This window comes from Scophthalmus maximus, chromosome 21, assembly GCF_022379125.1.
Source record: "Scophthalmus maximus strain ysfricsl-2021 chromosome 21, ASM2237912v1, whole genome shotgun sequence".
In the NCBI taxonomy this organism is placed as follows: domain Eukaryota; kingdom Metazoa; phylum Chordata; class Actinopteri; order Pleuronectiformes; family Scophthalmidae; genus Scophthalmus; species Scophthalmus maximus.
The window spans coordinates 15,256,730-15,272,500 of record NC_061535.1 but is presented as its reverse complement, the minus strand read 5'-3'; the positions used below and the strand labels follow the sequence as shown (position 1 = coordinate 15,272,500).

General features: G+C 45.7%; 1 protein-coding gene and 1 long non-coding RNA gene across 11 annotated transcripts in view; one reads left to right on the top strand and one right to left on the bottom strand.

The window, feature by feature from the left end:
- The window catches only part of rreb1a (ras responsive element binding protein 1a), a 52,526-nt gene that overhangs the window by 18,180 nt on the left and 18,575 nt on the right, over positions 1-15,771 (top strand). For 7 of the 10 annotated variants that reach the window (XM_047329893.1, XM_047329891.1, XM_047329888.1 and 4 more), the window contains exon 2: positions 6,116-6,219. The exons of 2 other annotated variants lie outside the window; for them this stretch is intronic. Coding sequence is in view for 5 of the 8 variants with exons in the window: in XM_047329888.1 (XP_047185844.1) it covers positions 6,116-6,219 (104 nt within the window). In the remaining 3 variants the exon portion in view is untranslated. Of the gene's footprint in view, positions 1-6,115; positions 6,220-13,221; positions 13,361-15,771 lie in introns of those variants that run through there. One more of the 10 variants, XM_047329892.1, reaches the window with a different exon arrangement.
- Positions 11,689-13,276, bottom strand: LOC118290948. Its single transcript, XR_004786510.2, has 2 exons — positions 13,140-13,276; positions 11,689-12,857 (listed from the first exon to the last, which is right to left on the bottom strand). It is a non-coding gene; the product is annotated as an uncharacterized LOC118290948 (long non-coding RNA).

Here is a 15,771-nt window from a genome sequence, read left to right as displayed (position 1 = left end):
CTCGTGAGAAACCTCCGAGCAAAACGCAGTTTCTCTCGTGTGTGTGTGTGTGTGTGTGTGTGTGTTCGCGTCGCAGTTAGTCTGCTCTGGAGCCTGAACGCCTCACTCAGACACTTGAATGCATCTGAAGTGTCCCGAAGGCGTCGCGAGTCTCATGGCGACGTGCAGTCGTGACGCGATGTCGGGAAGCGTCTCCAGGCGCGTTCAGACTCGTTCTCGTTTAGACTCATCACCGTTGCCGTGGTTACAGCTGGAGCCCACTCTCCAAATATTTAACAAAACTAATAAAGTTTATTTTACTTTTATGAATTAAATTGCACAACAGTAGAAACAATAGAGCCAAAAACGACGAGCCAATCGAACAAATGTGACAGTTCTTTTAATTATTTTAATAATCTAAATTTATTTTTGACCACGTTGCCGTGACGTTGCTTCTCATTTCTACAAAAACAAAACATCCAGTAAATTAAAGGAATTAAATGATGAATACATTAATACACATTAATGTCTGTGTAATCATATTTCTTTCTGCATTTACTTTACCTTTAGTGCTTTTTGTATTTTTACTTAAAGGTTCATTTTCCTCGTACTTTTACTTACAAAGGAGTATTTTTATTTTTTGTGTGTGGCAGTGTTACATGTAGTTTTCCTCATCTCATTATCATACACACACACACACACACACACACACACACACACACACACACACACACACAGAAATAAATATATCAACTAAATGATCATGTTCATATTCACAATAAATTTGAAAAGTTTTTTTTTTAAACATGTAAAGTTGAAGTTGCGGCGAAGCACCTGAAGGCATCGATTGGAACACGCGTTCAGGGTCCGATGAGAAAGCCATTTTTTTTTCATCTGTGCTCGATTCGACCCGAGGAACTGTTGAGCGCCGTGTCACTCGACACATGAACAGACTTGAGCAGAAAGTTAACCAGTAACTGCGAGTTGTGACTCATCTGAGAGCGTTTGATAAGGATGAGAAGGAGCGAGAGGGAGGAGCTGTTGACGTCCTTGAGGCAGGAGTCGGGCAGTTTGCCAGGTGCCACAGTCCTGGCAGCCTATCGGCTTCGAGGTTACATGGAGGGTTGCGGGCAGCCGGCCAATCAGGGCAGAGTTTAGATCGGGCTGAGCGGCGAAGCTGCTCGTCTGGTCCGACTCGATTTTCTCTCTCTGACAAGACGCTCACTTCTTTCTTTTGCTTTCCTCCTTGTTCTTCTCTCACTTCCTTTTTTTTGTCAGTCAGTGAGCACCCTCTCTCTCTCTCTCTCTCTCTCTCTCTACTCCACTCACTTGAACCTCACTTGACCCGTTCCATCCATCCACCAACGCTGTATCAGTGTGGTGGTGGATTGTGAAACACTGCAGCAGGCCGCGGTGATCCGCCCTGTTTGCTCACATGGCCTACAGGTGTGTGCGTGTGTGTGTGTGTGGGCGCGTGTGTGTGCGTGCGTGTGTGCGTGCGTGCGTGTGTGTTTGTGTGTGTGTGTGTGCGTGTGTGTTTGTGTGTGCGTGTGTGTGTGCGTGTGTGTGTGTGTGTGTGGGCGCGTGTGTGTGTGTGTGTGTGCGTGCGTGTGTGCGTGCGTGCGTGCGTGCGTGTGTGTTTGTGTGTGTGTGTGCGTGTGTGTTTGTGTGTGCGCGTGTGTGTGCGTGTGTGTGTGTGTGCGCGTGTTTGTGTGTGTGTGTGTGCGTGTGTGTTTGTGTGTGTGTGTGTGTGCGTGTGTGTTTGTGTGTGTGTGTGTGTGCGTGTGCGTTTGTGTTTGTGTGTGTGTGTGCGTGCGTTTGTGTTTGTGTGTGTGCGTGTGCGTGCGTGTGTGAGTGTGCGTGTGTAAACAGGCCTCAGAAGGTGAATTCTGTCAGTAGTCAGATGAATGAACGTCTCATGTTGGTGAACTAGTTGATCCTTCGTTGTCTTGTTGTGTCCAGACGCGTCAGAACAAGGAGCGTCACGATGTTTGTCCACGTTTTGCATCTTCGTTTGTTTTCTTTGGGATCGTTTGTGGTTGTTTTGCAACTTCCTCCTCAGTGGCCCCCGAGAGGCCCGAGGGGGCCGGTGGCCCCCCGAGGGTGCGGTGATTAGAGTCCGGTTGGCCAAATATGAAAACTTTCATTTACACAACAAACAATGCAGATACAAAAAAAACCCTGTGGATTTATATTTTTTTACTTTACGTTTATAAAAATAATTCTGAATTCAAGTTTTCATTTATAATGTTTTATGATGAAGTTTATGGTTAAACTGTAAAATAGCAAGACACTTTAGGTTCGATAACGACGTCTTAGGAATCAGATATTACATATACTACGTACAGTTGGGTAGTGATGACACAGATGTGAAAATTGTCCGTAACTTTACGCACTTAAAGAAATAATTGTCGGTCTTTTTCTACTTTTCGTTCTTCAGTTTTAATCCAGTTTTCAGTGTAAATCTTAATTTTTTTTGTTCAAACTGCTGAAACTAAAACCAATAAGTCGGGACTATTTTTCTATAACTATTGTAATTGATAAGAAAGTTAATCTACAGTAAAGGTTCCTGGTTTCAACGGTTTTCTGTTGAACATGTATCACAGCTGTTTCCTGATATCAGCTGATGTATCATTCAGACTCCGCCCACCCTCCTCCTCATGCTTCCTCTCCTCCGGCTTCTTCATCATCAGCCTCTCGTCTCCTCCCTCCTACTCCCTTTCCTCTCCTCCTCTCCTCTAAAACTCTCTTCTATTTTCCTTCCCGTCGTCTCCGCGAGTCGCGTCCTCCTCTCCTTGACTCCTCTCCTCTCTCGTCCCATCCTCCCCTCCTCTCCTCTCTCATCTCCTCCTCTCCTCCTCTCCTCTCTTGTCCCCTCCTCGCCTCCTCACTTCTCTCGTCCCCTCCTCTCCTCTCTCATCCCCTCCTCTCCTCCTCTCATCCTCTCTTCTCTCTTCCCCTGGCCTCCTCCCCTCCTCCCCTCCTCCCCTTCTCTCCTCCTCTCCTCCTCTCCTCCTCCCCTCGTCCCCTCCTCTCCTCTCTCATCCCCTCCTCTCCTCCTCTCATCCTCTCTTCTCTCTTCCCCTGGCCTCCTCCCCTCCTCCCCTTCTCTCCTCCTCTCCTCCTCTCCTCCTCCCCTCGTCCCCTCCTCTCTTCTCTCGTCCCCTGGCCTCCTCCCCTTCTTGCCTCCTCTCCTCCTCTCCTCCTCTCCTTCTCTCCTCCTCTCCTCCTCCCCTCCTCTCCTCCTCTCCTCCTCCCCTCCTCTCTTCTCTCGTCCCCTGGCCTCCTCTCCTCCTCTCCTCCTCTCCTCCTCTCTTCTCTCGTCCCCTGGCCTCCTCCCCTTCTTGCCTCCTCTCCTCCTCTCCTTCTCTCCTCCTCTCCTCCTCCCCTCCTCTCCTCCTCTCCTCCTCCCCTCCTCTCTTCTCTCGTCCCCTGGCCTCCTCCCCTCCTCTCCTCCTCTCCTCCTCTCCTCCTCTCTTCTCTCGTCCCCTGGCCTCCTCCCCTTCTTGCCTCCTCTCCTCCTCTCCTCCTCTCCTTCTCTCCTCCTCTCCTCCTCTCCTCCTCCCCTCCTCTCCTCCTCTCCTCCTCCCCTCCTCTCTTCTCTCGTCCCCTGGCCTCCTCCCCTCCTCTCCTCCTCTCCTCCTCTCCTCCTCTCTTCTCTCGTCCCCTGGCCTCCTCCCCTTCTTGCCTCCTCTCCTCCTCTCCTTCTCTCCTCCTCTCCTCCTCCCCTCCTCTCCTCCTCTCCTCCTCCCCTCCTCTCTTCTCTCGTCCCCTGGCCTCCTCCCCTCCTCTCCTCCTCTCCTCCTCTCCTCCTCTCTTCTCTCGTCCCCTGGCCTCCTCCCCTCCTTGCCTCCTCTCCTCCTCCAGGCTTTCTGCACTTGTCCATGCCTGTCAACCGAAAGCAGAGCAGCATTCTTCAACGCACACATTCCTGATCCTGCTCGGCAAGTTATTTTTACCATCAGAGTGTGTTGCGGGCCGCTCGACGCCGCCGGCCTCCTCCCTCAGTTGGAAGCATCTTTTCATCCGCAAACTGCTCTCAGGTTTTGCTTGGTCACTCCTTCCCTCCCGTGACTTCCCAGTTACACTGTAACTGACACTAACCAGTTGGCGGCTGGTTAATGTTTCATGGCGAGTGTGTTGTGCGTGAGGAGGGACAGTCAACCCAGCAGACGTCCTGGAGAAAACAAAGTTGGAGGCTGCACCGCTGCAAAATGAACCCATGTTGACGAGGTGCATGTTTAACCATAAAGCCTCCGTGTTCATGTATTTATGATGGAGTTTCGATTTATCTACCAGCATCGTCGCTGAATAACTGGAGGGTTGTTTTTGTTCCAGTGATGGAAAGTTTTGGGACCACGTTATCATTGACAGGCCCTGACATGTTAGACACTGATTAGTCAGTTTTAAAACAGCACGTTCATGTAAGTCTACAGTCTGTTCACGCTCCAAATGAATATGAAAATGAATTCAAATTATACAGTACGATAGTGTAGGCTAGTACTGATTCATGATCAACGTAAGTTTAACTTGTATCTTACAGTTTTCCCAGAAAAACATTCACTACTGAGGTGGGATGCTAATGCTAAAGTGCTAACCTGTAAAACCATGCCACATATGATAAATGTTGATTGTGAGCTCATATCATCTTGTATTTTTCCACAAGAAGTCATATTACCCCTCTGCTGTGCTTTAAGAATCTGCTTAGTTAAGAAGCAGATTTTTAGTATGCTAGCATGTTAGCATGAATCGTCAAGAAAATGTGCTAACGGTTCATGTCGTGCCACGTGTAGAATCAGTTTGGTTCAAACCAACTCTTAACAAAGTTTATTTATTGTTATTGTTGATGATTCAGCAACATTCCTCTCGACTCGTGTACGGTAAGTTAGTTACGTTGAGATTTTTAATGCTAACACGTAGATTGCTGTTGCCAATAATGTGATCAGTTGTGATGCTAGTGTGAGTCGCCTCAGATTAAAAACGGCCTCGACGATTAGCTCCAAGTAATACGGCACATTTTCATCAACTGCCACCTGTAACTGCGTCGGCCTGAATGACGCCGGCCGTCGTCGTCAATGTTCTAAACCATTCAAGCGCCGCGTCCGGCTGTTTGTGAGGCAGCACAGCGCTACAGGGAGTTAGCGGGGCTAGCTCATTAGCTTCTGGATTAGCGGGGGCTTTGTGTGGCGGAGCGGGAACATGGTGATAAACCCTGGTGGAGGTGGGGGGTCACTTTACACCTCCAGCTCCCGGACACCAGCAGCCACGTACAGTAATCTGTTTGTCACCGCCGCACGGAACAAGTGACGCAGATTTTTCTTTTTTAAATGTAAAATGAGGATTTTTAAACGAGCCCCGTGCTAACTGGAGTGAGACAAGTTTAAAGGTGTAGTTCACAACCTTTTTTCTTTCCTCCTCTTGTCCCTGCACATCCTCACTTGCCTCCTAATTAGTCTTACCAACCCTCTAAGCTCTTAATCTTTCTCTTTGCCTCCTTCCCCCCTCGTTTTCCTCCTCATCCATCCTTCCATCCCTCCCTCCCTCCATCCATTTATCTATAAATACATCCACTGTACATCCATGAGCTTTGCAGCCTGTTGCATCCCCACATCCATCCGTCCATCCTCCATCTTTGTCCTCTCCTCCTCCCTCACCTCAGCTCGCCCGGTCGAACAGCAGCAGATTATCGTCTCCTCCTCGCGTCCGTCCCGTCAGCATCAGGAGCTTCTCGCCATCTTAAGCTCACATGAGCTTCTGTTTCCACCGAGCATCGCCGTCTCTTCTCCATTCTGACTTCCCTCAAACTTGTTTTCAGAACAACTCACATTGTGCAGAAGTCTACTCACTTCCTGTTCTGTTCAGTGTGTGTTTGGTCGTTGTTTTTTAATTCTTTTAAAACAGCCACGGGTCTGAAAGTAATTTGTGCACAATGCAGCGCCACGTATGAACTGTATTAACTGTATGAACTTTATTGACTGTATAAACTGTATATGCATGTCGTAGATGTTACAAGTGTGATTTTTTTCCTGTGTTTCTGGAGTAAATGATTGTGCGTCTGTGTTAATGTGAACGTCCTGTGGAACAGTACAATGTGTGTGTGTTACTGACTGTGTCTCTGTGCTCTCCCCCTCTGCAGTGTGAGCAGTGGTTGCAGACACACACACAACAAACCCCGCCCCCTCCCGCACTGCCCCGCCCCCGAGACACGAACGAGCGAACGTTGCTTTACGAAAAGGACGGGTAAATATGCTCCTCCTTCCCTCCCTTCATCCCTTCATCCCTTCACTCATTCACTCATTTACCTGCCGGCTGTCGAACACAAGCAACGCAACCATCGCTCTGCCTGACGCGCTTCCTTATATCACCTCTCCTCATCTCCTCTCCTCGTTTCCTCGCCAACTTTCCTTGGTACTCCTCCTCCTCTCCTCCTCAGCTTACCCTCCTCCTTGGTTTCTCTCCTTTCCTTGTCTCCTCTTTTCTATAATTTCTTCTCCTTGTTTCCCTATTTTGTTTCCTTATTTTCTTCTCCTTGTTCCCTCTCCTCCTCTCCTTGTTTCCTCCCCAACTTCCCTTGGTTTCTCTCCCCTTTCCTTGACTCCTCTCGTTTCCTCTCCTTGTTTCCTTATTGATTCCTCCTCTCGTCTCCTCTCCTCTATCGTTTGGTGCTGCACCCTTCTCCTCCCTCGTGCAGCAGCATGGTCGTCATCCCTCCATCACGGTCCCATTGACCCAATTTCCCTTTAAAAAAAAAGAAGGAAAAAAGATTCCCTCTCTTCTTCATCCTTCCTTGAACATCTCCACCATCTTCGCAGTTTGTGGTCAAACGCACATGACGCTGCTTCACCTGTTGCTTCTCGCTTCGCTCTTTGTCATGTGATCACCTGTTTGTCATGAGATCACCTGTTTGGCATGTGATCACCTCTTTGTCATGTGATCACCTCTTTGTCATGTGATCACCTGTTTGAATCTCATCAGTTCATCGTTGTGACAGGTCGCTGTCTGTTTCTTCTCCTTCCATGTTTTCTCTTTGCTGCCGTCGATTCACAGGTTTGATGTTTTAGGCCTGAAATCGTCATTTCTGTACTTCAGGTCGTTTGATCTGAGAGTCAGTGAATCTTTCCTCACGGAGGTTTTGAGTGTTTCATAAGTTTAAATGACATTTTAACGGGATACTTTCTCACGAGTTAGTTGAAAGAAGCATCACAGTCTGTTTTTGCTCTCAGTTAAATATGTGAACATATCTTTGTTCACATTATGTCTCTTATTCAATTATTTGCCCTCTGGTGTATAATTTATTAATCTGTGAGTTTTTAACTATGATTGTCTTTTAATGTAAACGAGAACAGATCAATCAGTTATTTCAGTTTGTGAACATTCTCTTTACTTGCTCATTTCAACATTGTGCTTTAAGAAGAAACAAAGCAGATGTGTGTGTGTGTGTGTGTGTGTGTGTGTGTGTGTGTGTGTGTGTGTGTGTGTGTGTGTGTGTGTGTGTGTGTGTGTGTGTGTGTGTGTGTGTGTGTGTGTGTGTGTGTGTGTGTGTGTGTGTGTGTGTGAGAGAGTAGAGGAATCTGCATCCTGATTGGCTGAGAGCTGGCGGACATTTTCCACAGTCGGGACTGTTTACTGGTTGGCTGAGACGCTCCCCTCCCCCTCTCTGCCCCCCCCCCCCCCCCCCCGGTATGTAGTACAGTAGAGCTGACACGCCGTCGATGCTATCTCAACACTTTATCACGTCGGGTCTAAACTCCACTGCACCGCACACACACACACCAGTCAATCTGTAACCAGGCTGGAGGGCAGAGAACTCATTGAGGGAGGTGGGAGGTGAGATGATGCAAGAGAAAGAAGGGAGGAGGAGGAGGGGGGAGAAGAGAAAGACGAGAGGGAGGAGAGAAGAGGATGAGCACATTCACAGTTTATCCAGTTGCCGACTCCCTTAGAATAAAGTTGGAAGTGAATCTGAGCCGGAGGATGAAGAAGGGAACACGGTGCCAAAAGTTTAGATTAGAAGTATTAGATTGATAAAATAAAATTCCTTTATTGCTTTTCATTTTTTTCAGTAGTGAAACAAAAACATTTCATTCCAAACTGAGACAATCAGAGAGACGGAGAAAAGGAAGGAAACAAGTTACAAGATGTGGACAAAAGTATGTGGACAAACATTCATCAGATGCATGCATTATTTTCTAGTTGTAAAGAACATTTAGAAAAGTTTTTATTCTTGGTCGAGGTGTAAAAGCTGATGAATTTGCGCATTAATTAGCATTTTCTTTAGGTGGAGGAGAGGTGGAGGAGGGGTAACGGCAGCTGAGTGTCAGACTGGGCTTTGGGAGGAAGGGGGGAGGCGTCGGGGGGAGGTCAGTGAGAAAGAGAGGGAGAATGCCCATCAATCTCTCTCGCTCCAAACTCGCTCACATGGGGAAGCAGCAAAGCAAAAGACTCTTGTGAGCGTGAGCTTCCTGTTGTGGTTGAGAGAGAGAGGGAGATAAAGAGAGAGAGACTGAAAGAGAGGGAGATAGAGAGAGAGAGAGAGACTGAAAGAGAGGGAGATAGAGAGAGAGACTGAAAGAGAGGGAGATAGAGAGAGACTGAAAGAGAGGGAGATAAAGAGAGAGAGACTGAAAGAGAGGGAGATAGAGAGAGAGAGAGAGACTGAAAGAGAGGGAGATAAAGAGAGAGAGAGAGACTGAAAGAGAGGGAGATAGAGAGAGAGACTGAAAGAGAGGGAGATAGAGAGAGACTGAAAGAGAGGGAGATAAAGAGAGAGAGACTGAAAGAGAGGGAGATAAAGAGAGAGACTGAAAGAGAGGGAGATAAAGAGAGAGAGACTGAAAGAGAGAGAGATAAAGAGAGAGAGACTGAAAGAGAGGGAGATAAAGAGAGAGAGAGAGACTGAAAGAGAGGGAGATAGAGAGAGACTGAAAGAGAGGGAGATAGAGAGAGAGAGACTGAAAGAGAGGGAGATAGAGAGAGAGAGACTGAAAGAGAGGGAGATAGAGAGAGAGAGACTGAAAGAGAGGGAGATAAAGAGAGAGAGAGAGACTGAAAGAGAGGGAGATAAAGAGAGAGAGACTGAAAGAGAGGGAGATAAAGAGAGAGAGACTGAAAGAGAGGGAGATAGAGAGAGAGACTGAAAGAGAGGGAGATAGAGAGGGAGATAAAGAGAGAGAGACTGAAAGAGAGGGAGATAGAGAGACACTGAAAGAGAGGGAGATAGAGAGAGAGAGAGACTGAAAGAGAGGGAGATAAAGAGAGAGAGACTGAAAGAGAGGGAGATAGAGAGAGACTGAAAGAGAGGGAGATAAAGAGAGAGAGAGACTGAAAGAGAGGGAGATAAAGAGAGAGAGAGACTGAAAGAGAGGGAGATAGAGAGAGAGACTGAAAGAGAGGGAGATAGAGAGAGAGACTGAAAGAGAGGGAGATAGAGAGAGAGAGAGACTGAAAGAGAGGGAGATAAAGAGAGAGAGAGACTGAAAGAGAGGGAGATAAAGAGAGAGAGAGACTGAAAGAGAGGGAGATAAAGAGAGAGAGAGACTGAAAGAGAGGGAGATAAAGAGAGAGAGAGACTGAAAGAGAGGGAGATAGAGAGAGAGACTGAAAGAGAGGGAGATAGAGAGAGAGAGAGAGAGAGAGACTGAAAGAGAGGGAGATAGAGAGAGAGAGAGAGAGACTGAAAGAGAGGGAGATAGAGAGAGAGAGAGAGAGACTGAAAGAGAGGGAGATAAAGACAGAGAGACTGAAAGAGAGGGAGATAGAGAGAGAGAGAGAGAGACTGAAAGAGAGGGAGATAAAGAGAGAGAGACTGAAAGAGAGGGAGATAAAGAGAGAGAGACTGAAAGAGAGGGAGATAAAGACAGAGAGACTGAAAGAGAGGGAGATAAAGACAGAGAGACTGAAAGAGAGGGAGATAAAGAGAGAGAGACTGAAAGAGAGGGAGATAAAGAGAGAGAGACTGAAAGAGAGGGAGATAAAGAGAGAGAGACTGAAAGAGAGGGAGATAGAGAGAGAGAGACTGAAAGAGAGGGAGATAAAGAGAGAGAGACTGAAAGAGAGGGAGATAAAGAGAGAGAGACTGAAAGAGAGGGAGATAAAGAGAGAGAGACTGAAAGAGAGGGAGATAAAGAGAGAGAGACTGAAAGAGAGGGAGATAGAGGGAGACTAAAAGAGAGGGAGATAGAGGGAGACTGAAAGAGAGAGAGATAGTTTCAGTCCAAACCCCAGCGTCACTGTTTGTTAGATTGATTTTCATAATCTCCACTTTCAGGGAATAAACCAGGACTTCCAGGAAAAATCTCAACTAATGTGATGTCTCGATGATTTAGTGATGTCAGATGTAAAAATGCGAACAACCACTTGTTTGTGCCGTTGAACGCTGCTCCGCTGTGACAGGACACTAGACTCCTGAGCATCATGTTCAGTTTCACTCATTCACAAAACTCCTTTTTCAGCACAGCAGAAGTTTATGCTGCATTTTTATTTTTGATTTTATTTGAAACGAAGAGCAATTAGATGAAACTGCTCACAGGTTGATTCATCTGATGCTGGCTAATTATCTTCAGCTGCCAGCGGAGCACAGAGAGCTCACGCAGGCTAATTAGCTTCAGATGCTAGCAGCCGCTACGTCTCTGCGATGCTACACAGTTAGCTTGGTGTGAAAATGTTTTGTTTTGTCACTGGCACAGACTTTTTTAAGTTCACGTAACTTCAGCACGAGGAGCTTCAGATTCATTTGAATCATTTTTTTTGTCAAATATATAAATATATAAACTTTTAACTACTATAAATGATTAGGATTGATGTTAAGATTGATTAGCAACATGTCAGCACTCTCTCACATCTAGCTCAAAATGCTAGCAGCAGCAGCTGCTCCTCTATGATCATACGCAGTTTGTCCACTTGTTCTACATCAGTGACATATGAAATATTTGAAGAAGGTTCACCCAACTTGCTAACTCGTGAGTTAGCCTGAGTGGAGAAATTAACCGGCCTCCGCTAGCGGCATCAGTATTTGCAAAGGAAACAAATATCCAGAGGCTAGCAGCATTATTCCTCATGCAGTACACAAGGTTGGCTAACGTGACATAAAGTGCTTTGGACGCGACAATCGTTTGAGGTGTTCATACGTGTATGAACATGAACACGGCCTTTATGTCAGTTAGCCGTAGCTGCTTTCATCAGTATTTAATGTTCTTTACGTCAGGTTTGAGGCGATGCCTTCACTTTTTAATGCTAGCTTATGAGGAACCTAATATTAGCTTTAACATAACAAGTTCTTTGGGATGAATTATCATAAATATAGTTACAAACATGATGTTGGTTGTTGTACTTGAAACGGCTTGACTCTGACGTTAAGGAGCAGTTAGCACTGGCTAACGCAGCCTGGATGTATGGTTCAAGGAAAGTCGACGTGTGTGTGTGTGTGTGTGTGAAGCCAGTTTGAATGAGATGAAGAAGGACATGGATGGAAAAGCAGTCAGGTAATAAATAGCCAGCAAATGGTCACCGGATCCTGTCCTCCCCCACTCCTCCATCTATCTGCCCATACATCCCTCCATCCTCACGTCTCCACCGCTAAAGCCCGGCCGTTAGTCGACACCCAGCAGGACACGACCCGGAGAAATACTTCACCTCACAAAAAGAGACGGATATAAATGAAAACAGATTAAAAAACAAACAGGGAGAGTCAAAAGCAGGAAGAGGAGACGGTTGATGAGATGAGGCCGAGTCTATTTACTTTCTGCAGGTGTCAGTTTTGTCAGTTTGCCTCTGGTCTCTGGGCCAGTAAACGATGCTAGCCTGTTATCATGCTGCTAACGTTAGCTACAGGTTCATTTTTACTTCAGCTCAATGTGACATAAAGGCAAAGCACAACATTTAGGTATTTATTAAGCAAAATAAACTTTTGAAACTTTCAACTTCAGCGAAACTGTCAAACAGGAGCTAACGTCACTAGCATGGTCCAGCTAACGAAAAACCTCTTCCCTGCCAGATCTGTCCGTGTCCTATCAGCACTTGAAAATTTATATGAACACATTTTAGAAAGATGAAGATAATATTCAAGCTAGGCTACCACTGCTAACACTAACTAGCCAGCGGAGTTAAAGCTAATGCGCTACCAAGTGCCACACCATGCTAATTTTTTTGGCTTAAACTATAAGCATGAATTGGTTGATTAAAAAGAGAACATTGTTAAAATGTTGATAATGGTTTAATTAAGTAAAAGTATGACGGGACATGCTAACATACAGTTGTTCGTCACTTGGGATAGGGTTAGGCACTCAGCGTTTTATGTTTACAGATTGTAACCTAATGCTAACTAGCTAAAACAAAGGCTACTGCAGCTTGCTAACACAGTACAGCTCATGTGAGCTGCTAGTTAGCTGAGGAAGCTAACTAGCAAAGTTTTCTGGTTGGATCAGAGGAGTCCTTTTATGTGTCTGGGTCTGTAGTTAGGTGATAGAAACCTGAAGCGGACCCCTGCTGGGGTTTATGTCTCAGCTGTCGTGTCAGGTGAGAGGCGGCAGGGCCGGAGAGGATTTATGGGGTGTAGGTGACGGGGAAACTTCTCTACCTCCTCCATCCGTCTCCATCCGTCTCCATCCGTCTCCATCCGTCTCCATCCGTCTCCATCCGTCTCCATCCGTCCTCCCTGTTGTCCCGGGGCACACGGAGAAGGAGGTGTCTGTGTGTTGTGACATCACTGACCTCAGTGGGACTCAGGAAACAGCAAACGGCCTCAGACGAGACTTTTTGCACAAATGTAAGGTGATCGCTAGCGGACGACGTCTGGTCAGCAGCCGACCGCGTGGTGGAGTCGACTCGTTCACGTGAGAAGCGGCTTCAACTCGTGAGCTGGTGGTCAAGTGTCTCCCACTCTGGACAGAAACAAAAAAATGGAATTCATCCCAAAGTGTCCTACTGTCAAATTCCTAACTGTCCTATGAAAAACAGGAGAAATATATATATATATGTATAGTATTGAATAAATAGTTTAGAAAACAATAACGTAGTTGTGGGCTGGTATTAGTGTTTTATTAATGTATTAACTTTGGCCAACAATAACTGGGAGCTGTAAATTAATAACCACTTTATAGTTCACTATTTCAAAAAAATGATAATCGTTTATATGCATTTTTTTTAAATGCAAATAATTTCACCTTCCGTCCCCCCGACGTCACTGTAAATCGGTACTTAACGTGGAAGTTGAGCCGATCGGTCTCGACACCTCCTTAACTGACGCTCCAAGATCAAACCCCAGGTCACCATGGCAACGGCACTTTGATGCTGAGCTCACAGGCGTGTCACCGGTGATGAACTTCAGACACCGGTTGTGTTTTCTCCCTGCTGTGGTCAGTTTGAGAGTCGTCACTCATCCGAGGTGAGCGCATCTACATTCACTCCCATTTAGCTGTGAACCTCTCGACGTCTTGTGTTAGTATGTGAGTTAACGAAAAACAAACGAGGTAGCGTGAAATTGAATTGTCTGTGAGTGACGGACTTTGTCCAACGTTGGTGAGGAGTCTGGCTTTGATTGGTAGTTAGTATTGTGGAATTTCTTCACGTTAGCAATCGCTGCTGTATTGCTAAGTTGAAGGAGGAGGAGGAGGAGGAGGAGGGAGGCGTCCGGGATGGATAAATGGAGTGTTCTTTGTTTGCAGCACTTTGGCTCAAGGAGACAACTTTTCCATCTCACAAATACACACACACAGTCACACAAACACACACACACAGTCACACACAGACACACAAACACACACACACACACACAGTCACACAGATTCGTCCATCAACTCCCTGGCTCCCACATGGTGACCTTTTTTTTATGCTTTTGCATGGATGTGCAGGAATGTCGTCTCCCTCTCTCACTCTGAGTGAGTGTGTGTGTGAGTCAGGAGCGAGTGTGTGTCAAAGCTTGTGTGAGAATGACGGCTGGGAACAGATGTAGTAACATCAGCTATCTCACTCACACTCTCTCACACACACACATGGAAGTGTAGTGTGGACAGAAATACACACAGAGAGACATTAATAGTCACTGGTCCAGCCCCTTAAGTGCGATGATTTGCAGTTTTACATCATGTTGAACTGAATATTCTGAAGATTTGATGATTCGTTAACAATAGTTCTGACACTTAATTAATAATAAGGAACAACGAGATGTGGGGCAAACGTAGGAATAAAGAAAATCTAAAAATTTGGGAATTTTTAGACTTTACCTTTTATTAAATAAATATGTATTCATAATATACATTGCTCTGAAACTGTCCTCCCTTCCTCCTCTCCTTCTTTCCTTCCTTGCTTACTTTCCTTTTTTCTTCATCCATCTTCCCTCCATTCGTCCTCCTTCCTTCAACGCTTGCAGATGACTTTATTTTTCTTTCCTTCTCTCCTCCATCCTTTCTTCCTTTGATCCGACCTCATCTCCTCTCCTTCTCATCTCGTCATCCCTTCTCTCCATCCTCCCTCCCTCCCTCCTCCTCCTCTTGCAGCCATCTGTTGCCGTTCGTTTCTGAAGGCTGTAGAAAGTGCTGCCTGTGCGCTCCGTCAGCCAATCACCACGAGTGTGTGCGTGCTTGTGTGTGTGTGTGTACATGTGCGCTGACAACGAATGATGCTAATGTGTAAAAACTGTGTGTGTGTGTGTGTGTGTGTGTGCGTGTGCGCGCGCGCGCTGATGCACCTGCCACGACCATGTAACAGTTTGTCATATAAGAGCAGCGATACAAGGAGAGGTCACACACACACACACACACACTCGTCCAGTTGTCACCAGTCACTCGCAGAGCTCCACTTTTCCCTCCATCTGGTTTTGATTCACGTAAATTTAAAGAAAAATGTATATGTACAAAATGTTAAGATTACAGTTACATTTAAAGATATTTAAGAAAAATTAAATTAAATTTTTAAAAAATAAGTGATAAGTAATTAAATGGATTATTTTATTATTATATTTATGAATTAAAATGTATTTTTAATTTAAAAAAATGAAAAAACAATATTTTTTTTCATTCAAATAAAAAATATAATCCATCGAGAGTAAATTAATAAATTCCGCTCATAATTTGAAATAAATCAATGTGTGTTAGATGCCACTATGTGACACAAGGCAGAGTGATGACGCTGAGATCAAGAACTCTGATCGTAGTACAAACATGATTATTGATAATATTTTCTCCTATTTACTGATCCACAGTTTCTGCTCAGATTGTTTTGACAGAACCAAAATTCACATCAACTGATCATCACGTCTTTTTGTCGTCGCCAAGTTCCAGTGAACTCTTCATCATTTTTGAAGCTGCTCTCTCTCTGTTCCTCCTCCTCCTCTTTTGGTTTTCCTGTGAACGAGGAATGTCAAACACCCTCTCCCACCCTCTGACACACACACACACACACACACACACACACACACACACACACACACTGCCTCTCTGAGCGGAGCTGGAGGAGGAAGTGGCCGGTTCTGGAGATCGTCTTCCTGTGGGGGCTGCCAAACAGGAAACGACAATTAGCTTCTCTTCTTCTGCTCTCCTCTCCGAGAGAAACCACTCCTCCATCTTCCTCCTCCATCTTTCTACAGTCACACAAGCTTTAACTTTTCCCACATGTTCCTCTATGTCTCTCAACCATGAGAATTTAAGGCTCTGTTTTAATTCTGTGAGCCGACAACATCCTGTTCGCTTCTCTTCATCTTCTCTATCTAAACTCTATAATCTGTTTGGTTTTTCTTTCCTAACCTGCTCTTCATTATTCAATAATCTTCCTTACTCCCTCTCCGTCATTAATAGAAAG